This window comes from Chamaea fasciata, unplaced genomic scaffold (genome assembly GCF_029207755.1).
Source record: "Chamaea fasciata isolate MVZ Bird 193981 ecotype frontalis unplaced genomic scaffold, bChaFas1.0.hap1 SCAF_14, whole genome shotgun sequence".
Taxonomy (NCBI): Eukaryota; Metazoa; Chordata; class Aves; order Passeriformes; family Sylviidae; genus Chamaea; species Chamaea fasciata.
The window spans coordinates 10,820,829-10,845,471 of record NW_027094099.1 but is presented as its reverse complement, the minus strand read 5'-3'; the positions used below and the strand labels follow the sequence as shown (position 1 = coordinate 10,845,471).

At 41.6% G+C, this 24,643-nt stretch overlaps 2 protein-coding genes across 3 annotated transcripts; both read left to right on the top strand.

Annotated features, from left to right (window-relative positions):
* Nucleotides 1-7,510: 7,510 nt before the first annotated feature.
* Nucleotides 7,511-20,691, top strand: BTBD1 (BTB domain containing 1). Its single transcript, XM_066196432.1, has 8 exons — nt 7,511-7,925; nt 12,765-12,921; nt 13,164-13,269; nt 14,667-14,864; nt 15,109-15,301; nt 15,877-15,964; nt 18,688-18,834; nt 19,716-20,691. The coding sequence occupies exons 1-8, from the start codon at nt 7,522-7,524 to the stop codon at nt 19,872-19,874; spliced, it is 1,452 nt and encodes a 483-aa protein (XP_066052529.1). The 5' UTR covers nt 7,511-7,521; the 3' UTR covers nt 19,875-20,691.
* An 832-nt stretch (nt 20,692-21,523) lies between these two features.
* Nucleotides 21,524-24,437, top strand: CUNH15orf40 (chromosome unknown C15orf40 homolog). 2 transcript variants are annotated; one of them, XR_010723047.1, is made up of 5 exons: nt 21,524-21,608; nt 21,689-21,815; nt 22,622-22,749; nt 23,613-23,794; nt 23,928-24,437. XR_010723047.1 is itself a non-coding variant. In XM_066196553.1 (4 exons), the coding sequence occupies exons 1-4, from the start codon at nt 21,537-21,539 to the stop codon at nt 23,703-23,705; spliced, it is 420 nt and encodes a 139-aa protein (XP_066052650.1). In that variant the 5' UTR covers nt 21,524-21,536; the 3' UTR covers nt 23,706-24,437. The 2 variants fall into 2 exon arrangements, 1 of the variants encoding a protein (XP_066052650.1); XM_066196553.1 differs by having other exon boundaries at nt 23,613-24,437.
* Nucleotides 24,438-24,643: the final 206 nt, after the last annotated feature.

Below are 24,643 nucleotides of genomic sequence, written 5' to 3'. Positions count from 1 at the left end.
CTGTCAGGAAAGGCTGAAGAGCTTGGCTTGGAGTGCTCTCTGCAAATACCTGAGGAGTTAACACCAGCGAGAGGAAAGAACTCTTTAATTTGAAGGACAAAGCTGTGAAGAAACTGTCACTAGTTTTCAGAAACAGCTATGAGCAATAAAGGGTATCCTAAGTGTTTTACAGTAAAATCAATAGACTAATTGATATCATACCTCTCACAGAAAGGAACTTGGTGACCCAGAGCATATCTACATCCTATATATTCTACACAAGCAAATTCTTGCATCTTTATTTCAAGTGAGAAAGATCTAGAATCTGGCCATAGGTATACAAATGGGTTAAACCATGCTCAATCAAACTATCTGGTAAAAACATGATGCAACTCCTAAAAGTAATTTAGTCCACCCAAGTGTCAAAATTGCCATTGGATGAGTCAGGGCTAAATTTACCACCTCCAAATGCCTACCTTTCAATGCACAGCCGGTTTACTTCTCAAGCTTTCAAATGTATAGGCTGCTTATTTGTATGCAGCTGCCACAGTGCAGTCTCAAGATTCATGTCTCAAGCTTCGCTTCTCAGTTCCTGTGTCCCTGAAGTCAAACACTATAGGGGAAACTTATTCCTCACCACTCTGCCAGCATATTCCAGCTCTGATTTGCATCCAGCTTGTTCCTCAAGTCCTATTTAAACTTCCAAGTAGAAAATGTCAAGGCACATCCTTTGGTAATCACATAGCAAATCAACAGCAAAGATGCATTGTTTGAGTCTTTTGTGTTGAGATATATACACTTTTGATTATAAAAATAATTATGAGCATCTGATAGCAGAAGATACCCCTGAAATGGGATATTTGAAATGTTTGTTCAAAGGGCATGTTTTCTGCTTTCTTTTTAATCTCTCACCCTATGAAAGAGATATTAGTGAGCCTTCCAGCTCCATTGTTCCTTTCTGTGTCCTGATAGAGGAGGCCCCCAAGTCCACCCATGATAGTGCTGAACATGTGGATTCTCGTGTGCCACACTTTCCATATGAGAAATCTCTTCTTGCTACAGTTCCTTCTAACTCTGGCCTTCCTGCTCTGTGCCAAAATATCCTGGCTTCTATTTCAGGCTTTAGGAAGAAAATAAAACCACCAGCATTCTTGATGACTTTATTTTTACAGATGAAACCAATTCTAGAGAAAAAGGAAAACTTGCTTGGTTGGCACAGTCCAAAACCACTGACCAACTTCCCCAACGGCAAATAGTTCAAAATTTGGCTTAAGTTAGAAATTAAGTCAAAGAGCAAACCATCTCACTGATCAAACAACACCCTCACTTAAAAACCAGGAGTCCTCAAAAACTAACACATACATTTTTTGACAACTCCAAGTGTTCTTGTGGGGGAGGAAGGGGAAAGAAGAACTTCAACTTCAACTGCTTGTAACACCACCCTCTATTCACATGTACTAGAACAGTGATATAAAAATGAAGGTAGGAATAGAGTGTCTTTAACAACACAATTACTAATCAAAGTGTTACATGAAAGCAGTGTTGATAAGCTGCTGTCACCAGAATAAATGTAACCTCCCAGCTCTCTGTCACATACTCAATTATATTCATTTCTTGATGTTGCAAAATATTTTTTTCCTTCCTTCCCCCCCATTTTTTATAAATGGTAACATCATCATGAGACATGTGAATGCCCTAACTTGTAGACAATCAAACAACTATTTAACTATTTAGCAATATTAGATGTCAGAATAAGATTGAAAAATGCATATATCCTGCACAAACTGCAGTGAAGCTTAGGAAAGCAAAATGGAGTAATGAAAATAAGAAAATGGAGACTCCTTCCCATGCAGAAATTGTCAGAGGATCATATTTATTGACGACGAGAGATTCCTAGAGTTTTGAACTTATGTTTCATGTGAAAGGTAGTCCCTTCAGCAGCACAGTGCCAAAACTGGTGATCCTTGACCACACTGCAACATTCTTGTGTCAGAAGCTATGTGATTTCTGCCTAAATAGTCATTTTAAAACAGGCAACCCAACTCTGTGTCAAATCACAAGTATCAGCCTTATGCCACATGTCAGATTCCTCTGGGAATCCTGGCCACATCAAGAAGCCAGTTCCACTTGTGTGGCCCCTCAGCGGGCAAAGCTCAGCTCAGGAGCAGTAAATATGCTTGGGCTGATGTTTGTTGGCTTCTTGATTAGAACATTAATCACTTCTTATCATATGGAAGTTGTTTCTCTCCAGTCTCTGCACTAAATGGTGGCAGATCAGTTCTGATGTCAGGACTGAGAAGGCATTTGTAAGTGCGCCAGCAAAAGAATACTGTAGAGAGTATAAAAATAGGTAATTTATTAATGGTCAGCTACAAAGTAGGAGATTAACTGGCCATTAAGTCTTTGTGTCTACTTTTAGCCTGGGAAACAGCTCTCACCTTTAGTAACTGCCCATTAAATCATGAGTACTTGTAGGGTTTAACATTATATTAAAACATGTTTGTCTTAATTTTAAATCAAAAATCACAGTAATCTAAACAAACATAGGTAGCTGAACCTTAAGCAAGCTCATGAAGATCAATGCAAGGATTAAGAGACACTATTTATATCTCTTGGAAGCACTGCTCATGTGTTCACACAGGGCTCTGCCAAGCAGCAGGCTTTCATTGCATTATGATGCCAGCTACAAAATGCCATCCTGCTACAAAACAACTTGTGTCATTCAATTTTTATGGAACTAAGCTGATACATTTTGGAGGCTCTACTTTCCTGTATATGCAAGTGAGTTTTTAAGGCAAGAGAAGTCAGTAACCAACAGTCCAGATAAAGATGGTGGATTAAAAGGTGAATTAAGGGGTGAATTAAAAGCTTCATGTTTGGGTCTTTTGGTTATGTGTTAATTTGCTGAGAGAGCATCTTAGACCACGCATAGCTGCCGTCCTCTAACAACTTTAAAGCCAGCCTCTTCTGTTTCTGAAATTCTTGTTAGCTGAGGGTGTAACAGGTAATAAGTGAGGCTGTGCTGTAAATCTCAGACTGCATGGTGCATCAGAGGCAACACAATGCAGCTCACATAGCATGCACTGGGGGTCAGGAGGCCATGTGCTGATGATCTGCTGAGGATTTGGGGGGATTCACCAACAGCAATCACAGCACCAAAGCAGAATCCAAAGAGGAATTGGTGATCCATGACCATTCCACTTACAAATCTGAGTACCAGTACCTCAAAAACAGAGCTGATTTTTGTGCTGCAACCTCTCTATTCACCAAACAATGACATTCAGAGGAAAAAAGACATGCCAGAGTAGAATTAATAGGCATTATATTAAAAGGGAGCATGTCAATTGTACTATTTGTCTTAAACTGGAAATGGCAAGTGCAATTTCTCAGTAAGAATCTCGTTAATTATGTGGAAATTAAGCTTCCAGCTAGATACACTGATAGAAGTGTAGGAAATAAGGATTCTGTCTGGAACACTGCTGTGCCTCAACACGTTTAGCAGGGATTGAAAGGTAAATAGCATCACAAAAGAGCCACTGGTCAGTCATAAAGACATGATGGTAATAACAAATAAAATAATTTCCTCTCCTTTGCTTCTTTAGCTATTTAGTAGCAGAATATTTTTAATTCCTTAAAATATATGTCAAAGTATAGCATTTTTCAAAGAACCAGTCATGTCAGTATTTGAAATTATATGTAAAATAGGTATGTGGTGAGTAGAATCTTTTATGACTTAAATAGTCAGTTTTGTTTTATAATTACTTTCAGAGAAAAGATGTGGTGAATTTTGCTGTTGCCCCTTGCTGCATGTTTTTGAAATGCATAAATGTGCCAAATGAGAAATAAAAGAGCTACTTCCACAACTGGAATCCTCAAAAACTTCTATGTCACATTTGTATCAGATGTATACATCTCTAAGCCACAATTCTGAAAATTACCTTAATACATAATTACCTTAATACTTCAGGCCAGCTAGCCAGCACAGCTGAAAATGCAAAACAAAATGCTCAGATACAAGAATTACTTGTATAAATGATAACGCAATCAGTTAATATGGATTTTTAAAATTCTGAGAAGGTTGCATTCTCATGGTCAGTTTTAGAATACAGGTGAATTTATACCAGAGAAAAAATACCAGTTTCTCTTATTATGACTTTTTAAAATCAACATTATATAGGCACTTTACAAGACATAAGAATAAAACTTAATCCCTGCCCTTTGTGTTACTCAGATCTAAGACTGAGTTCTCTGTGCCTGAGTGGATCCTGTGCTCCCAAAACTGGATCTGTTATCTGCCACAGAGCCCACAGACCCCACATCCCAACAGTACAGGCTAATGCAAGCCAGAGAGAAGATAACCATAACAACCACAAGAAAAAGCCCAGGCATACAACACTGTTTTTGTGGTTGTTATTAACTGTAGTTATTTAAAATTATACATTTGAGAAACTGTAATGCCACTGGTAATTCAGTGATGGGAACAGTAATATGTCTGTCATTCACAGCATTGGCATGGATCAGATGTAGGGGATTTTAAGAGTCTAACTGAGCGTGGAAAGGAAAATATGTCATCAAATGGCCCCAGCCAGGAAGCTTAATCAGAAACAAATCTGTGATTTACTCTGAATTATTCCCTTCCCTCCTGAAGCAGAGAAAGGATGCTCACTGCTTATGAGAACAATTGCTAATCACTGTGAAAATATGTGCCAGCTCAAAAACTCTGATCATAACAACAAACAGCTCCTTGGAGCATACACAGAGCTGAGTTCATGTGGGGAAAAGAAGGAAAGGGAGGAGAATTTAAATCATTTCAGGAACAAATGGTTGAAAACAATACTCTTAGCAACCTAAACCTTTTCGATGGCTCTCTGAGAACTGGCCCCGTTTCAGGGGCAGGGGAGGCCAGGGCCACTGGGCAGGCATTCCTGTGTCTCTGGGACATCCCTGGCATCACAGGTATCTCAGAAATCCCTGCACTTTGATCACGGCATTCTTTGCTTCTTCTTCAGTACATGAAAACACACTTTGTCCTCTCTCTCCCTGCTGACAGGTGAAGGAACCTCAAGACTTGGAGAGCACTTCCTTCATGAATTTCCGCAGAAAAAAAGGCACCAGGTCAGCGCGGGCTTGCTCAGGCTATTATGTGGAGCTTGAAAATTAGCTGCTCAAAAGTGTAGACACTCCCTGACCTTCTGTTTTGCTGGCTAGAGATCAGGACAACCTTCGCAACTACATAATATAATACTGTTGAACTTTTGTTTGCAGCCCTTGATTTGTAACCATTTTGATACCTAAGATCAAACAAAAAAAAATGCCTTCTTGAACTGGCTATATAAATATTTTTTTATTCTATGCTAATTTCTGTTCCATTTCCTAGACAAAACCTGAACACACTAAGAAAGCAAATAATAGGATGGCATTCTAGTGACATTCATGTATAGCCCTTTTGAGAAAAGCATTGTGTATTATTTCTGATCTGGACTGGCAAATACAATCCCATGACATCACATTTAAAAATGGCTGTGATCCACCCACTGAGAATGCCACAGAAAAGCTGGCTGATTTTTCTTTTTCAAGGGAGATAGCACAAAGATCACAAGGTGAAACAATGTCTGAAACTCATTGTCTACATGAACACAAGTTCAGTGTCAAAAAGAAATACGTTACTTAATATTTTCTTAGTTCTCACTTTCAAAACTGTTTCAAGTAGTGCATTTGCCATTTAACTGAACAGATCAGATGGACATCCTGGTCACATTCTCCTTTTCTTTGTCCCTTGCCTTTGTCTTCTTTCCTGGTGGGGTTTTTTTGGTTTGGTTTTGTTTTTTTTTTTTTTTTTTTGACTTTTGTTTTATTTTATTTCTGTTTCTTTCCCCTAATTTTCTCTCTCCTTTCTCAGACCATCAGACAAGTCTTTCCTTTTTTTTTTCCTGCATTGCACAGCTTTGCCTTCTTATGACTCATTTCTCATCCCTGAAGCTGTCTTACACACTTTTGTCTGCCCCAGCCGACCTCCTTTTACTTCTCTGGTGTACCTTTCCCTTTTTCCTCAGCCCTCTTCCATCCCTATTAACTTCCTCTCGAGTGTTACTGACACTGTGCAAACAAGGTTCTCTCTAAGCAGAGCAGTCATGGCTGTTGGCTCTCAGCTGAGAGATTAACCTGTGAGTGAGCACGGAACGATAAAAGCAAAAAGACAGCAGAGACAGAAATGCTCATTAATACCCAAGTCATCCTATCACTGAAAAAAAAAAAGTCCCACTTAAATGAAAATTATCCGTTTGTGCCCAAGGTGTCAGTGTTTCACATCTCTGTGCCTAAGCTACCAAGAGAATGTGGGGCTCTCCTTCCTTCCCTTCTTTGTTCACCTTGGGACAAGAAAACTGCAGAGATGATATCTCCATTCTTCTAAGTCAGCAGTATGATTTTATTTTTAAACATAGCCTCTGTGCAAAGCTAGCTGCTGCTTTCTGGTTGGTACACTATATCTTCTGGTGCCCTTTCCCACTATAGTTTACCCTGCTGAAATTGCTTCCATCTTGCTAAAGGTTCTCAAAAACTTGTTCTGCGAAACGGACCACATTTGCTTGGTCTCAGTTTTGTCCTAATTATAAACCTGAATGCAGAGCGGTGACAGGTTCTATTCCTCTTTTAGCCACACGCTTCCATAAATGCTGACAAGCCGGGAGCGGTGACAAAACAGCTCGCAGCGCCGCCGTGGAAATCGCCGCTGTGGTTACAGCACAACCCCAGCAGATGGCAAAAGGAATCGCCTCAGTTCTGCAGCGGTTTGACAGCGTTTTGAAAACGCAAGCACCTCTGATTCCTTTCCTCTTTCTTCCCTAAAAGCACAGCCCCCAAGGTTAATCCACCTGCCTACACCCCTGCTCCAAGGGCGGTGAATCGTGCGAGTGCTGCTGGGGCACAAGCGGCCCCTTTGCTTCGACTTCTCCCCTCGGAAGTTAAAGCACGAAATGTCGAGACACACGGGACGCGCGTAAGGACTGCAAGGTGTATGTGCCTGAAAAGCCGCAGATGTTTCAACTTCAGAAGTATTTAAAACAGGTCACCAGCCCTTGTTCTCCCTGTTACCACAGCGAAACGGGCGTTATGAACGTGAATTTGCAGTTCAGGTGCCTAAGCACAATCGCTGCAATCTATCCGCTCCCACGGGTGGGCAGGGTTATCAGTTCCGTGGTGCGGCCGCTCTGGAAGCGCATTCTCCGTGCATGGGCGGCCTCAGACGCCTTGATGGGCCGGGCGAGTGGCACAGTCCCGGGACACATCCCGGTGAACGTCTCGGGGAACATCCCGGGGCACATCCCGGGTCAGGCCGGGCAGATCCCGGACACATCCCGGGCCACATTCCGGGGCACGTCCCGGGGGACATCCCGGGCACATCCCGGGTCAGGCCGGGCGGCGGCTCCGGCGGGGCCTGCGCGGGCAGCGGCGCCTGCGCGGGGCGGGGCGGGGCCCGCGGTGACGGCGGGCGGTGCTGACGGAGCGCCCGGCGCGGCCCGGCCCGGCGCGGCCCCGAGGGCGATGGCGGCCGCGGGGGGCGGCCCGGGGGCGCCCGTGGAGACGCCGCCCGCGTCCGCCGCGGGTGTCGCCGCCGCCGAGGCCGGCGCGGTGTTGCAGCGGGAGCCGCTGTACAACTGGCAGGCCACCAAGGGCTCGCTGCGGGAGCGCTTCGCCTTCCTCTTCTCCAACGAGCTGCTCAGCGACGTGCACTTCGTGGTGGGCAAGGGCAGCGCCCGCGGCGGCGGCGGCGGCGGCGGCGGGGCGGCGCCCCCCGGGCCCGGCCAGCAGCGCATCCCCGCCCACCGGTTCGTGCTGGCGGCCGGCAGCGCCGTGTTCGACGCGATGTTCAACGGCGGCATGGCCACCACCTCGGCCGAGATCGAGCTGCCCGACGTGGAGCCCGCCGCCTTCCTGGCGCTCCTCAGGTCAGCGCGGGGCGGGGGCGGCCGCGCACGCAGGGGGCTCCGCGCCGCGGCCCCGCTCCGCCGCCGGTGCCTTTTCCTCGCCCCGCGGCCCCTCCCGGCTCCTGTCCCCACAGAGCCCGGCCTGTCCCTGCTGCCCGGCCCTGGAGGGAGATGCAGGGAAGGCGCGGAAATACCTTGTGGACTCCACGCAAGGTCACACCGCCCCTCCAACGTGTTTTGGTCCCTTCTTGCTCTTTACCCTGCACTGTTTTCCCAAGAGAAGTGCCCTAATTCCATGGCAGCTGACTGTCAGTTTAGGGAAGCACTCTGTGGATGTCTGGTTGGGCTCTTGGATTCAGTGTTTCGGTTTGTTAAAGTACAATGATGGGAGTTAGTGGGTCCCCTTGGTGTTGCATCTATGGAGCCATCTTCTAATAGTAACTAAGACGGGACAGAGGCTGTTGTTCCAAGCTTTTAGTTTCGTTTGATACTTACCTTGAAATTTGATACTTACTTTGAAGTCTTAGTCATCTTACTGTTCACTGTTCTTTCTTAGCGCAGATAATAAGTTGTTATATCTTTTTGCCGTAATAGCACCCATTATAATCATGCTTGGGCAGAGAGGGAACATGCAGCAGAAGGCAGTAACCAGCTGAGTTTTACTCCCAGACCATCTGAGTGGGAGACTGGGAGCACAGTGATAGCAAAAAGGATATATAGTGTGTTAGCGATTTCTAATTTGGGCAGAATAGGACCTGCTAGTTCTCATGCTCACAAAAACTGATGAGTTTACCTACCATTTCTCTTTGCTCAATGTATTGGTAAATAAAATTTATGGTGTTCATAGGAACAATTACTAAGGGTTTATTTGTGCCTCAGGCTGTGGTGTGTTAATATGATTAAACTGCATAACCTTCAGGTTTTTATCAAAGAAACCACTCTGATAGGCAAAAAATATAAACTATAAAATATATAAAACAGTTCTCTGTAATGAACATTTGGGAAACAAGTAATATTATTGCCTGGAAATAAATATGTAGTGTCTCAAAGGTTTTTGTAACTGGAAAAACTCCTGAGTCTTGGCAACTTTCTTCTTTTGCTGAGGCCTAAGAGACAGGAACAATTAGAAGAGTCACCTGGTCTTTAGGTAATCACGGGCACAGGAGTTAAAGCAAGTGATGAGCACAAAACCCAACAAACCCCCATGCAGCAGCAATGTCTTTCTGTTGCTGTTAGCAAACTGCTCTTCATGGATTTTTTGTGCAGAGGAGTGAGAGGTAGTGGGAAGTGTCTTTCTAGCAAGTGGGTTCCAAAGGTTAAAAGTAAATGACAGTGCACATGTATGCGTTTGTCTGTGTTTATGTGGGGAAAACGCTGGACAGTGGAAAGTGGATATAATAAGAGAAGTTTGTCTGGGTGAAAAATAGAATGCAGAAACAGAGATTTCTAAGTGATTTCTAAGTAAAGATAAGAACGATGGTATTTGAGCACTGTAGAAGTGAATGAAGGGATGTTGTTAGAAGCAAACAAAAGCATCTTGTGTTGGTAGGGCTGCCAGTGCGTAATGGCCACGGGACTTGCGTCAGTAAACTGATTGTGCTTGTGTCTTGTCTGAGTATCACCACACTGCTGGACTGCTGAAACATCTCAGGTTTGCTGTCTGTGCCAGCTCTTTAGGACGTTCTTCCATGCCATGTATATTTCTTTGAGCTTATGTTGAAATAAATATACATTGCAATACCTTGTTAAAAACATATCTAGGGAGAACTTCTGTAAGATGTGACAGTAATGGACTTTTTCCATGCAGGAAAAAACATGGGGTCTTTTCCTGGTATTGACTGAAAGAGACTGGAATAATACCTTGTCCTGTTGGCCTCTTTTATCTGTCATTAGTAAATCACTCAGATGATGACAGTTACCTTTCACAAGACATTTCTTTAAAGTTTGCAAATACCAGTTTGAGGTATACTGGCTAGAAATTAAGTCAGGATCTTTGAAGAGGCGTAGCAAATGAGCATAAAGTAAAGGAAATGTTTAAGTAATGCAATACTTTCTAGGTATAATTTACTAATTATTTAATGTTCTTCTGCTCATTTCCATTTTATTTACTCATGTGGTTTGTTAAATCATGTCTGTAGTTTGTGTTTCATACAGATCTACTGACAAATGCTACGAGAAAATTAAAGGAAAAGATTTTTTGATGAAAACAAATGAAGTAGTTTGACAGATAAATCCTTAGGAGCTGAAATGATATCGAAGTCACAAAGTTTGAATCTATTTCCCAATGAAACAACTTGTGTGTGTGTTTCTAACTACAAATTGAATAGCAATGATCAAGAAAATTCAAGTTGTCTCAGTAGGGTTCTGCTTTACGTGGTTTTTTGCTGGTTTTACGAAGATTGTTTTTTTAAAAATTTAATTCATATTTTATAGTAAGCTAACTTGTTCTTTGATCACAGAATAAAGCAAAGTGATGATATGGCACAAGTTAGCAGTCTATCTTCCAAAAATCTTTACAGAGAATTTTGGCAAGCAGTAAATAAAGGGGTAATCATGGCTGACTTGAAAAAAAGGTTCCTGTGTGCTTCTACCATAGTGAAAACATTTCAGCTACTGAGAGGATGCTCACACAAGGGGAGAAGGAAGTGCTAACCTGAGAGTAAAGAAAAGTAACATAAAATGTATGAGAGGCATATTAGAGTGAATGGTTGAATGGTCACTTGGAAAAATAGTTTGTTCTGGTCACTAAAAATGTCCTTCCGCTATGAACATCCACCCAGCTTCCCATTCCCTCATCCTGGATGCCAATAAAATTAGGTTGTCTCTGACTCAGAGGGAAATAGAGGAGTGAAGAGGGCAAAGGGGGAAGAGAAGTGATTGTCAGTGCCACTGAGTTAAGTGGAGGAGGAGCAGTGGTGTGAACATAAAGCTGTGCTAGTTCAGGCATGCCACAGAGGGGAGAGTTAACCCAGACACACCTAGGACTGCACCCTTTTTCTTTGGAAGGTGTAGCAGAAAGTAAAACACAAGCCAGATGAGCCCCTCTGGTGTGTCACTTCATTGGCTTCTGTTTGGATTCACTTAAGGAACAAAACCAAAGCTAACTTGGAATTTGCTTTTTTGTTAGGTAAAATGCATACTGTAGTTTGCATAGGAGTATTGGTTTGGGTTTTTTTTACAGCCTGTTAATCAACTTCCACGTGATTTGGACTCTAAGCTCCTATAAAGTCATAAGCAAAAGTTATGGCATTTTAAACCGATTTTAAATTTTAGAACCAAAATGTAAATGCACTATTCTAGTGCTTTAATGAAGTGCTTGTCAATATAGTATGCAAAAGTGTACCTGTGAAATATTTGTTTCTAAAAAGTAAATTTGTAAGCAGTTATGATGAACAAGTCAGCCCATTGTTTTCATCAACAGGTAATAATAGTTCATAGCTTTCATAAATCAGTTCTAATTGAACTGTAGGAAACTTTTACTTTAAAAACAAGTTAGCATTTAATTAAATTAATTCTTCCTAAATGTTGTTCAATTTAAATCCAGTTAAAAAAAATTAATTCAGAGCATTTTTCAGATCTGCAAAATGATGTGCAAGCTGGCTGTTTGAGTAGACTGGAGTCTTTTAATGGTAAATCTGTACCTGTATTGTGGAAGCAAATTTAGTGTTGAACACCATATTTAGTTGTGTGTTAGCAACTACTGAAAATTTGAGGTTTTTTGGAATATATGAAATATAAACAGTGAAGAACTTCGGTTTAAACTTCAGCGCTGGGTTTATATTACTTCAGTTTCTCCATGTTGCAAGGAAGTTTAAGGAGTCTGTTATTTTCACATGTTTCTCTTGGTAGATACAAACTGCTGATTGCTACATTTGAAAACTCTTCTAAACACACCTTCTGTCTGTGCGTCATTCATTTCCAGGATGTTCTGAAAAACAAATATTAAGAAATATAAAGGAGAGACTTGGTTTTCATTGTGGAATTTTTGCATTTGCTAGTGTGCCCTGTTTTATTATGTTTAATTACCTATGTGTTGGGGACAAATGTATTTTTGTAAATCACAGACTATTCTTGATTGTTATCTGAAAGGCTGATGAAATTTTACTAAAATCATCTTAAATGTCACCTGTAAGAAAAAATTTTTTTTAAAAGTCGTATTTTCCATACAGAACTTTAAAATAAATCTTACCTTGTCTAGTCTTAAATAACAACTGCTTCGGAAACAGGGGTTTTTTCCCCTGATGTTGGTGGAGGCTCCTATCTTGTGGTTCACAGCTTATGCTGAAATCACAACCAATCCTCTTGCCTCAAGCAAGAGTGTTTTGCTGTGGCAGGAGTAGAAGAGTCAAGGTCATCTGCTAGAATGTACTCCCTTTCCTCTCTGAATACTAGAGAGGGTAACTTTGTCATAAGATGTTCTCACAATCAAAGTCCTTGACACTATTCCCTCATGGAGAGGAAGCCAGTGTGCACTGTCAGTAAATGAACTTCAGGAATACAGCCACAGAGGATTGTGCATTGATATTTTCCTGATGAACTGAGAGCATGCATTCGTAAGTTCAGTAATGCTGCAGCTCAGCTGTTGTTTACAGTTGGGTAGCTATGTATAACTAGGACAGCCAGATCAGTCCTAGGGAGTAATATGTATTTAAAACAGATGTATGCCATTAGGTTAACATAATAGTCTCTCTTGAACCTTTTAACTTACCTTCTTTATTTATAAAAATGCTATGAGGTCAGCTATTGCACTGTGTACAGTGCAAATCTTTGGCCTGTTTTCTAAATGCAAAGAGATTGTTGTGTTTGGCTGCCCCTCTAAAGATATGTTTTTATGATATGTATTTGTGTATTGATTTATAGGTTTCTTTACTCAGATGAAGTTCAAATTGGTCCAGAAACAGTCATGACTACTTTATACACTGCTAAGAAGTATGCAGTCCCTGCCCTGGAAGCACATTGTGTGGATTTCCTAACAAAGCATCTCCGAGCAGATAATGCCTTTATGCTGCTTACTCAAGTAGGTAAATTTAAGCTTCGTTTTGATTTACTAGGAGAATTCCTAATTGGAGGGAAATTACTATTTCTCCTTAATTATGTACTCCTTTGAGATTTTAAGTACTTCTGAAGGTATAAACACAAAGAGTACTTAGACAAATCAACTTACTTTAATTTATATCTGTACTAGAGGTAAAATGCTTGCTTTTTAAGATTAGCAGTTTGTCAGCTTTATGCTGAAGATGTATTTCTTTATCTTTCCAGGCTCGTTTGTTTGATGAACCTCAGCTTGCTAGTCTTTGTCTCGACACAATAGACAAAAGCACTATGGATGCCATAAGTGCAGAAGGCTTTACAGATATTGATATAGGTAAGTCACTGTGTGTCCTAAGCATGAAATGACAGTACCCCAGGAAAGTTCCTTCCCTCAGCTGAGTATGCAGAGTCCCAAGCACTTCTTCCCTTCTTGGCCATCCACCCCTGTAGTGCTTTCCTTTGAGCTTCACCCCTGAGCTGGGTTCCACTGCACCGTGTCCCTGTTTGAGTAGTGGTGGAATTCCAGGGCTCCCACTGTGGTGACACCACACCTCACTGAAGCCAAAGCTTTCACTCAGTGAGGGTTGTGCCTCATCCCTGAGGCATCCACAGCTGCTTTTCATATGCAACAGGAGCCACACAGGTATTTATCTATTCGAAGTTGCACGGATCAGGTACCTGTAGGTACCTAACGATACCTGCTTTAAAAAATGCATACATAAACTGCTAGTTTCTCTGTTTAATCTTTTATCTAAAGCTAGCAGCTGTAAATTTACTTACTCAATTTCATTGCTGCTATGTGTATCTGAGGTTTTACTCCAATTCAGCTAGATTGTGGGAAAAATTCAGACTGAAGGAAGGTGTTTCACTGCATAAAGAAACCTTAAAGCCATTGTTAACTTGTGTTCAGTAGGATTTGTACTCAGACTGTGAGTGATCTCTAGTCTTGGTAAGTCTCAATCTGTTTTGACTTTCCAGTATGCTGTTTTCTATAAATGCAAACTGAAAATCAAGGCAGATAAAAATTGCGAAAGACAGAAGATTTAGAATATAAACCATTTATTTTTTGACTTGTATTCTGTGATAATTTGTGCATACCTGTTATTCAAAGAAGGTCAGAAGGAGTAATAAATACAGGATAAGCTGCTTTTTAAACATGTGCCTTGCCTCAGATCTTGTGTTTCATCTTCAGGCTTTTTGGATAGCAAATATGTCACTACTTAAGGTGACTTTCATGTGTCTTTAAGCTGGTTTTTGTATACCACTGCTGCTTGTGGCTATAGTTGATCCAGATGAGCAGGTGGCTGCCCAGATGAGAATATGACACTGTCATCATGAGTAACTTGGTTTTTTAGTAGTGTGCATTCACTGTTTGGTCACTTTCAGTTTTGATCTTGCCCTAGCAATGGAAATTCTTCAGGATATTTGTTATCACTACAGAGATTAGTTACACTCTTAGGAATCAAGAAGAAAGGACTCATATCCTGTCTTCATAGCAGGAAAATTAATTTTTAGTTTGAAATCTATGTGTCATTGAGAGATTACTTTTTATGTAAGATAAATTACGTGCAATATATACACACACATATAACATACAATAATAAGACAAAGCTAATGGTCTTGTTATGAAATGTTCTTAGTCTGTAATTAGAATTTTAAGCTTACATAATGTAGCACTGTTACTGGCTTGGATGAAAACTGATCTAAAGCTACTAACATTTTTTTCTTTAGACACACTATGTGCAGTTCTAGAAAGGGACACTCTCAGTATTCGGGAGAGTAGGCTCTTTGGAGCTGTTGTTCGCTGGGCAGAGGCAGAATGTCAAAGACAACAACTGCCGGTGACATTTGGGAACAAACAAAAAGTCCTTGGAAGAGCTCTTTCCTTAATCCGTTTTCCATTAATGACTATTGAAGAGTTTGCAGCAGGTGAGTTTTGGAGTTCTTTGTCTTACTGTTAGACCATCTCTCAGTGTTGCTTAATACTCAATTCTGTTATTAATATTGTGCTAATAAGAGTTGTGATGCACAAATGAAAACAAAGCAATCTGCCGATTATGCGCTGGCCATTGGAAAATATTACTGTTGTCTTCAGCTTGTGAAATGTGTGTGGTTTAAATACAAAAGCTGGAGTAATCCTTCAAATCATCTTAGAAGTTTTCTGTTTTCACAGGCCCTGCTCAATCTGGAATCTTGTCGGATCGGGAGGTAGTAAATCTCTTTCTGCACTTTACTGTCAATCCTAAACCTAAAGTAGATTACATTGACCGACCAAGGTGTTGCCTCAGAGGAAAAGAATGCAGCATTAACAGGTTCCAGCAGGTGGAGAGTCGCTGGGGCTACAGTGGAACAAGCGACCGCATTAGGTAGGACTTCAGAAACTCTTTGAAGGAAAGACAGAAATGTGTGGGGAGAAAGGGAACAAATCAACTTTGACTTTTTGGTATAAGATACAATAGCAAACACACTGGCTCTGTTGCACAGGTTTGATCTCTCCCTTTTTTTTAAATAACTTGGGCTATTACACACATAAAATACAAACAAGATTGAGGTTTGGGAGGATTGGGTGCGTGTTTTAGAATGATTGAGTGTTATCTGTATAATTCTTTTTGAAATAACAAGTCTTGACCTGTTTTTACTTTGGAGATACTGAGAAGAATCTGGTTATGTTTTGTTTAGTAACACTGAATATCTTGAGGAATTAGAAAAGCTTTTTATTTTTAAGAATAAATATTTTTTAAAATTAATATTATTAAGAACCTATAAAACTGACAAAGCTTTTTCTTAGTATTGAAATCTACATTTAAAAATGCTGTTTTAAAAAAAAATGCAATGCCATTCTCAGTTTACTTCCCTACTCTTCAGTGGGAGTTTTTTCCTACTTGAAATAAGGCAACACAGTCACCACAGTTGTTTGAATTCCTTTCTTTTGTCTTACCAGGTTCACGGTTAACAGAAGAATTTCTATAGTGGGATTTGGATTATATGGTTCTATTCATGGACCCACAGACTATCAAGTTAATATACAGGTACAGTAGATTATGTTTAAATAGGCTTGTACACTTGTAGGAATTTGCAAAAGGAAGCTACGCTTGTGGCACTTGCAATAGGTTTGGTCTGTATTTGGGAGGGAGCAATTGATAGGCCAGGGGTCTAAGGTGTGTTTTGTCACAAGTGGGTGTGAGTGACTGGCAAAAGAAGAACACTATGGAACTCTGCTCCCTTTCTGCTGTATTCTTCTGTCCTTCAGTCATTTTCAATGTCAGTGTTTCCCAGCATCCAGCTTTTTTCCCCTTTCCTCAAGCCTTACCTCATAGGAAATATGTACTGATATTGTACTTGGGTATGTTATGTCCTTCAGTAGCCTGCATGAAGATTTGATTTTTGTAATTGTTCCTTTTAGTTTCTTTTGAACAAGCTTTCTTGCTTTCCTCTTTTTGAAATTTAGCACAGCTGTGGGGGATTTGCTTTTGTTGTACATGTGGGTGTGTTGACTCTAAGTATATTATGGACACTGTTACATAGTGTTTCCATTATGAAATTTTGAATCTGATCCTGCTCATCACTCAGTACCAAATCAAGGGTTGCATTTCTTCTTGCTGAGCAATTGGTTAGCAGGCTCATGAAGTGGCCAGTGATAGCATCTAAAAATGTCCCCCTGCTTCGTATCCTGATGTGACCCTTGCCTGGTCCCAGTAGGTAATTGAAAATACCATTAAATTGTATTTCCTGCACTTGTAGCCTGTTAGATCCCTTAGCGTGTTGTGGTCAGGGTTGTCTTCTAGTAGTATTGATCCAGCAGTAATTTATTTTTCCTTTTTGAGTGTGGAATTTCAGTCTATTTGAATTATTTTTCTTGTAGATAATAGTTTTGCTTTGATTCTAAGCTTTCTAACAAGATACTAGGATTCTGTGACTGGAACAGTTTTACCCTGTGCTGTGTATTTCATATCCTAGTACTATAACATCACATTGATTTATTAGATGCATGAGAAATTTTGTGAAATAAATAGTCTGTGACTTCATGTAGGGGCAGAAATTCAATTGTCCCTATCTTTCTAGACTTCTAGCATGTGCTGGAATTGCTGTTTCAGTTCATTACTGGACATTCTGTTTAAATGTCAAATTGTCTTCTGCTTCCTATTTGATGATATTATTATCTGACTACTCTGTGCTTAAGGATAGGGATTTTGTGCCTTTCCTCTTAATGCCGTTCCAAACAGAATGTATCTGGAACAGCGTTTTGAAGGAATTTGGCTTTTCCACATTTCTCACTTTAAAGGCACACTTGCAAATTCCTCTATTTAAAGTATCTTCAGTTTGGTTTTGTCAAACTGTATATCCATGTAAATGAGTAGCATAGTGCACTAGACAGAATCTTCAGAACAAAAGAGTTGATTTCAGGAACCTAGCAGCTATACTTAACATACCTGGGGATTTTTACTTCATATAAACCCTTTTATGAACCTCTCAGCTGAATTCTTGTTAGCAGATGCAAGCATTCAGTGTGTTCCCTCAGGATGTTTGCTGGATTTATTTAATCTGAAAAGAATTTAGATTTTTTTCAATGCCAACCAATGCATATTAAGTGGGAATGATTGGAAGATTCACTTGAAAAAGATCCTCCCAATTCAAACTGAAAGGCTAAATAAAGCTTTATGGTTCATATTAAGGCCATCCATATTATATAGGTTCTCTTTATCCTGGAAGTGTCCCTAATAACTGATGAATCTGAAACTTTCTTGTCACAATCTTTTCAGACAGTTACTTAAGTCTTGTGACTCTAACTTTCTTTTTGGCTCTGCATCAGTACTAGCAGGGTTTCAGAGAGTTAAACATTTAAAACTTGCCATAAAATAGTGATAATTTATATTGCAAATACATCTGTTATGTGAAAACGGGTTAAGTCTTCAGCATTATAATTGTTAATATTTCTATTGATTGTGGCTGGGGAAAAAACTAGAGTACACTTTGCCTGGAATAAAGCTTCATCTCATGCATGGGTAATACTAAAAATTATATGGCAAGTTAATAAGAAACTATAAAACCAGATAGGATTCTTCTTAGTGCAGTAATCACAAGAATGCTCTGCTCCAAAGCTCTGATATCCAACTTCTGCAAGAGGTATTGGGCAGGATTGCGACCCAAAATGGGAAGAAATCTGCTATTATTACATTGGAACTAGTGATTCTTACTCACCACTGAAATTGAAGGCAAAATAAATATTGTGTCATCTGAGTAGACTTTTTATACTGAATCAAGATTAGAAATAAATTGTATAAAACGTAACAGCACAAGTTCTTGTTATCTTTTTTGAAGGTGTCATTGACTGCCTACATTATCTGTAAAAACTTGTTTTCTAAACTAGCCAGAGGCAGCAAATGAGATTCCCTCATGTGGGCTGTGAAGGTGTACAGAGATCAGCAAATCTAAGCACAGGATTAGATGTTGTACATGAAGGTCAGAAGCTGCAGGTCTGAGAGCTATTCTCCATTTCCCAAGCACAGACTTTAACCTGGTTGGAGCAGTGCCCACAGCCCGTGCTAAACTCACGAGCTGTCGTTCCAAGCTGCTGCGTCAGCTCCAGTGGTATCAGGAAATCACAGCTCCTTTCCAGCTGAGATTGCACTGTCCTTGCAGTTAGGCTGGGTGGGGTAGGCAAGTGTTTGCTTGTAACCTTCTCCTGTGCATACAATCAGAACCTTTCTCATGCTTGTAAACATAAAAATACAATGTTTGTGCTTTTGTCCAGATAATTGATTATGAGAAGAATCAGACGCTGGGACAGAACGACACTGGATTCAGCTGTGATGGAACAGCCAGTACCTTCAGAGTTATGTTCAAAGAGCCCATAGAGATTCTGCCCACGGTTTGCTACACAGCTTGTGCAACATTGAAAGTAAGAATGTCTAACAGCACGGAAGAAAGTGTTACTTTGATGCAAGAGTTATTCTTTTTTCAGTCTTCTGATGGGAAAGTGTCTTCTAGATCTTGTATTTATTTTAAGTTTAGGGCTAAAGAGGGACATAGTTAAAACTCCACTGTAATTTGTAAGACTATTACATCTCTTCTGTGCCACAGCATGAAATTCATAAACTGGATCCTTTGTGCCTTCCCACTTTTTTTGCTCGATGTAGGAGTTAGAATGAATTCTAATGGAAGTCACCGGTACTGTGTGGGAAAAAAGCAATATCTAGAAAATGTAATCTCGCAGCTCTCTATCAAAATTTAAGTTTGATTTCTTTTATCAAGGATATTCTAACCACTAGCTAAATTCAAGAAAACAGCTCTTTTTTCATCTCCCTTTATATACTAGTGCTGAACTAAGAGGCAAAAATTACTTGTTCTCAGAAGGTCTCCCCTTAGTGTTGTGGACAAATTTATTTCTCAGAAAAATTTTAATCTTCTTCTAAATATAATTCCCTATAGAGAAATCCGAGTTCCGTGGGTTGGAAAGAATACTGCACAATAAAAGCAGCTAAGGCAGGGAACTAAGTAAGAATACAGACAACCTGTGTGATAAGGAGAAATACTAGAAAGTATTCATTACTAGTTGGATAAAAACAACTGGTTTAAGTCTGCTGTCAGAGAAATATATTTTTGTTATTTAGACATAGGGCCCTTGCTTCTGTTGCCCGTGATTCTGTATATAATTTATATGATGTGGGTACAGAAATTTTGTACTACTAAAATAGTCTAAGTCAGTTGTGTTTGGCCATCAGTCATTTTTGGGTCTTGCCCACCTCCATTCTCTTGCTGATCTCTTGTGATGTTTTTCAGGGTCCTGATTCCCACTATGGAACAAAAGGTTTGAAGAAAGTGATCCACGAATCTCCTACTGCTAGCAAAACATGCTTTGTCTTTTATAGTTCACCAGGTAACAACAATGGTACATCAATAGAAGATGGACAGATACCAGAAATAATATTTTATACTTAGTGTCACATGATGATCTGGAATATGTTGGTGTCTCAGTGGACTTCAGCTCACTATTGGCAGCAGTTAAAAAATTCTGTTAAATTACTTTAATGTGTAAAAAACACCCTAATTTGTTTGAGGGGTACCAGAAAAGTAATTTTTTTTTCTGCATTGTTATTGGTAGATTGTAATTTAGCTTTTCCTCTGAACAAAATGTTAAGTGGAATAAGTACTCTATATTGAAAAGTTTGTTTTAAGTAGTACCTTGTGGTTAATTATTTTGTGTTCTCACCCCTTTGTTTCTCATGTAGTAAAATTTATTTTTTGAACTGGAAAATCCTTACTTGTTATGAACAGCTTGTGTATGTTTTCTCCAATCTGTCCTTAAAGGACAGTAAAGCTGCTGCTGTAGTCCTATCTTGCACTTCTTTCCAAAATGACCTTGGATTGACCCTATGGACATGGATTGCTACTGTATTTTTTTGAAGTTCATCAGCAAAGCTGCATTCATATTGCCATCATCTTGACTTTTTCCAAGAGCCATGGAGAATTAATGGACTTCGCACTGCAGAGAAAGAGCATCTGCAGCTGCACTGAAGAAATAAATGTTAAGTCAAATTAAGCAACAAACAGATCTTTCTAGAATCTCTCTTAATTCAGAAGGGCTGTTTTGGAATATAGAACTGGTTATGCAAATAGCCACTGTATATACATCTGTGCCTATAAAATGTATAATGTGAAAATGAGAATACAAGACTTGTAATGATGTTATTTTACCATTGGATACTCCAGTACTAAAAAAATTAGTATAAACCTAAGGATTATTGGTGTGCAACAAGTTTCACAGATTGCATACAATAATTTCGTGCAAGTGGTGTATGTATATAGCATTCAATGTCTTGCGGAATGTACCTTGTAGTAACAGAATGACTTCGTGCACAAAGACCTGTATCCTCCCCCACATTATACTAAAGTAATAATTTGAGAATGCAGGAGACAAAATAAGAAAATTTCCTTTCTTAAGGGGGAAAGGGGGGAGGTTACGCAGGTTTGGGGTGTCCAAAGGCCGTGTGTAGAACAAGTGTCTGTCAAACATCGAGCTCTGTGCACACTCTGCCAGCGCTCCCCTGTCCCTGGGCGCGGCGCTGTCCCGAGACAGGGATGGGGGGCCAGGCCCGCCTGTACCGGAGCAGCCGCTGCGGGCACAGGGCGAGGCTATGCCGGAGGAACCGCGGCGGGCCCCGGCCGGGCCGTGCGGGCACAGGGCCAGGCTATGCCGGGGGAACCGCGGCGGGCCCCGGCCGGGCCGTGCGGGCACAGGGCCAGGCTATGCCGGGGGAACCGCGGCGGGCCCCGGCCGGGCCGTGCGGGCACAGGGCCAGGCTATGCCGGAGGAACCGCGGCGGGCCCCGGCCGGGCCGTGCGGGCACAGGGCCAGGCTATGCCGGAGGAACCGCGGCGGGCCCCGGCCGGGCCGTGCGGGCACAGGGCCAGGCTATGCCGGAGGAACCGCGGCGGGCCCCGGCCGGGCCGTGCGGGCACAGGGCCAGGCTATGCCGGAGGAACCGCGGCGGGCCCCGGCCGGGCCGTGCGGGCACAGCCGCTGCGGGCCGTGCGGGCGAGCGGAGCGCGCAGGCGCCTCGGGGCGGGCCCGGCGCGGGTGCCGGAAGGGCCGGCCCGGCCATGCCGAGCCTCGGCGGGTTCCTGCGGCTGCGGGTGGCTCCGGTGCGGAGCGGCGGGGTCATGCCCGGGAAGGTGCGGGCAGGGCCAGGAGAGGGAAGGGGGCGCAGGGGCGGGTGGTGCCCGCGGTGACCGCGCCTGTTCCTTTGTTTCAGGGAAAAGCAGCCGCCAAGGGCCCCGCGGAGCCGGGCGCCGCCGCGGGCCCGGTGGTGGCGGCGGGCGGCGGCTCCGTGAGGGTGGCGGTGCGCGCCAAGCCCGGCGCCCGCTGCAGCGCCGTCACAGGTGGGTCTGTGGGCCGGGGCACCGGGCGCTGCATCGCTGCACCCTGAGGAACAGGGGCGGAGGGAGGGAACGCAGAAAATCGCACCCGAAAGCGAAAGCGAGGAGTTCGGCTCTCCAGGAGAAGCTGGTTCGCGTCCCCCCTGTATAGCGCTGGGTGGCGCGGTGAGCACGGGATAAATCCTGATCCTAAATCCTTCAGTTTGGCATCTGTAGTTTTGTACAGCCTGTTCGTGTTTCAAGGGGCTGTGCAGTTTTATTTGAGCTATAAAAGTTGCATCTGATAAAACGTGTTCTCCTTCTTCAGCCCTGGGCTTGCGCCTGCACGCGTTGGGACTGCTTTCACATCCCGCGTGTGTGCCAGACCCACGGGCGGTGGCAGTGCCCGGGCCCCTTTGGTAACACGGGGAATTTACTGACACCGTAACTCTGGGCAGACTGATTTAACAACCGGCTTTAGGGGTTGGGGGTGACGTGATTTGAGTCGTGTTACGTGGTGCCAAGTAGGACAACACCCGCACAAGGATTGTGCAATTGTTATTGGTAATTAACAATTACCAGTGGAGGGTGCATGACTGCCCCCTGCTACGGCATGAAGGCTTCACTGCTTGTATTGTTAGGAGTTTATATTTGATTGTACTGGCCGACAGCCAAGGGAATTTATGAAATGTGAAAATGCCATCACCTGCTAATCTATGCATTTACTTGGTTTAAATTAAAATGCTTTAGAAAGCATAAACATTTGTTTTTAGGAGATTGTGATTATATGTTTTGAATATTTTGAGCATAAAATCCTCCATTTGTTACAGATGTGACGGCTGAGGCAGTGGGTGTAGCTATTGCTGCACCTCCATCGGAAGGGGAGGCAAATGCAGAGCTATGTCGCTACCTCTCTAAGGTGCTCCAAGTGAAGAAGAGTGAGGTTGTTTTAGAGAAGGTACTTCCTTTTTTCCTTTCAGTTTTGCCCCACTGCAGTTGAAATTCAAGATTTTGACACTTACGCATTGAGTATAGGGAGCTACTCCAAGTTGAGTCTGACTCTTCAAAAAGTTTAGTTGAGTTAGTGGAATGATTCACCGAGAACAAACATAGTGTAGGAAGAACTACAGCTGATCTTGAGATCTTTTAATCAGAAGAGTTATGATAATGTTCTGCAAATATCTGTAGTTCATGTTTTCTGTGTTCTTCAAAGGTTCTCTTGTTTTCATGTCAAATGAGTTCACAAAATGTGTTCTGCTGAGAATGTGCATTTTATAGTAACTTTTCACTTTTTAAAAAAATAGCTTCTGTATTTGAATCAAAAGATTCTGACATTTAACTGTCACACATAATAAGCAAGAGCATATGTAAGCACTTGGGTTGTAGCTGGGCCTCAAGAGTTTCTCTGTACTAAGACTTACATCTCTTGCCTCTAGTGAGCAGAAACTCTTTGTTTTATTCATTGCACTGAATAAATAATTTGTTTTATTAATTCATTGTACTTGAAGTCAGTCTTTCCAGCCATTTCCATTTATAGTTTATGAACATATGAGCACAATGAAAAATCATGCTTTTTTATTTTTATCTTTTGGTTTAATGGATGAGTTGTAGAAGTCTTTTAAAGAGTAGTGATAAAATGACCAAGGAATTGAGCACTGTGTTGTGAAAAGGTAGAGAGACAAAATGATATGAGTCTTGTTTTTCCTGAATCATGGGCAAACTGCTTATTTTGTTTATCAGCATTTTATAAGTAGCACTGTTTTCTTACCTTAAAGGGTGATTCTATGAAATACAGGTTTTTTCTGTGTTTGTCTAAACCAGGGGGGTAAATCACGTGACAAAGTGGTGAAGATTTTGGTATCAGCAACACCAGATGAGATTTTAGAAAAACTGAAAAAAGAAGCTTCCAGCTGACCTCAAACAAGAGCAGGAAATAGGAAAAAGCATCTTGGTGTATGGACTGATATTCTTTCTCACTTAATGTGGTCCTGTGGAGAATGTGGGTAATGACTGCAGGAAGATACTTCTCCCCCCCCCCCCCCCCCCCCCTTTTTAATACAGGGTGCTGTATAGTTGAAGTTTTTCAGTAGGTTTGGTTAGAAAACTGAGACTCTGTATCTGCTTCTGTCACTACAGACTTCCTTCTGCTCTGGAGAGTTTCCTGTGGGTAAGATTTGTCCTCTTTCCTGGTCCCTAAACAAATGGTTTAGGAAATGTTTTTCTTATTGAAGCAAACATTGGTTAACAAAGTGAGAGGCTTGGAGTGACAGCCTTCCATGTGGGAAGTGCAAAGGACAGATCTGGATGGCAGAGACATAAAGGAGACTGTTCTCTCTGATATCTCGCTGCAGGTACTGTGTGCAGCTTTTCACTGTGGGCACTTAAAGATATCTAAAATAAATGTCTTTGAAGCCAGTGTGGTGGTGTTGATCACACAGACAAACTGAAAGTAGAATCACCTGAACAACTGAAAGAAGACTGGAAGTTTTCAATATGAAAAACCAATGCAGAACCCAGTCATTGCACACCTGGGGTCACTTTGTAAAAGTCTGTAAATAGTTTCCTTAAAATTAGAGATATGGATACATATATATATTTGCCAGTTGTATGTCACCTGTAATCACTTTTTAATAAAAGGGGCAAAAAGTAGAATCAAACTTTGTTTCGTGTTTATATTTCTAACAAAGAAAAAGGTTGTTTCCTAGAAGTCTCTTCATAGAATGCTACTTTTAAACAGCCTTTTTTTACAATCTTTCTTTGGTTTAAAAATGAGTAGTAGTGCAACTTCTAGAGAACTGAGCAGAGTCATTTGTAGAACAGAACAAGAAGTCTGAAACAAAATGGGCAACTGT

Excerpts from the sequence above, each read along its gene's own strand:
- BTBD1 (XM_066196432.1), top strand. The coding sequence starts at position 7,522 with ATGGCGGCCGCGGGGGGCGGCCCGGGGGCGCCCGTGGAGACGCCGCCC. Across the intron at positions 13,270-14,666 it reads CTTTACAGATATTGATATAG|ACACACTATGTGCAGTTCTA; the intron begins GTAAGTCACTGT and ends TTTTTTCTTTAG. Across the intron at positions 18,835-19,715 it reads CAGCTTGTGCAACATTGAAA|GGTCCTGATTCCCACTATGG; the intron begins GTAAGAATGTCT and ends GATGTTTTTCAG.
- CUNH15orf40 (XM_066196553.1), top strand. The coding sequence starts at position 21,537 with ATGCCGAGCCTCGGCGGGTTCCTGCGGCTGCGGGTGGCTCCGGTGCGG. Across the intron at positions 21,816-22,621 it reads CCGCTGCAGCGCCGTCACAG|ATGTGACGGCTGAGGCAGTG; the intron begins GTGGGTCTGTGG and ends CATTTGTTACAG. Across the intron at positions 22,750-23,612 it reads GTGAGGTTGTTTTAGAGAAG|GGGGGTAAATCACGTGACAA; the intron begins GTACTTCCTTTT and ends TGTCTAAACCAG.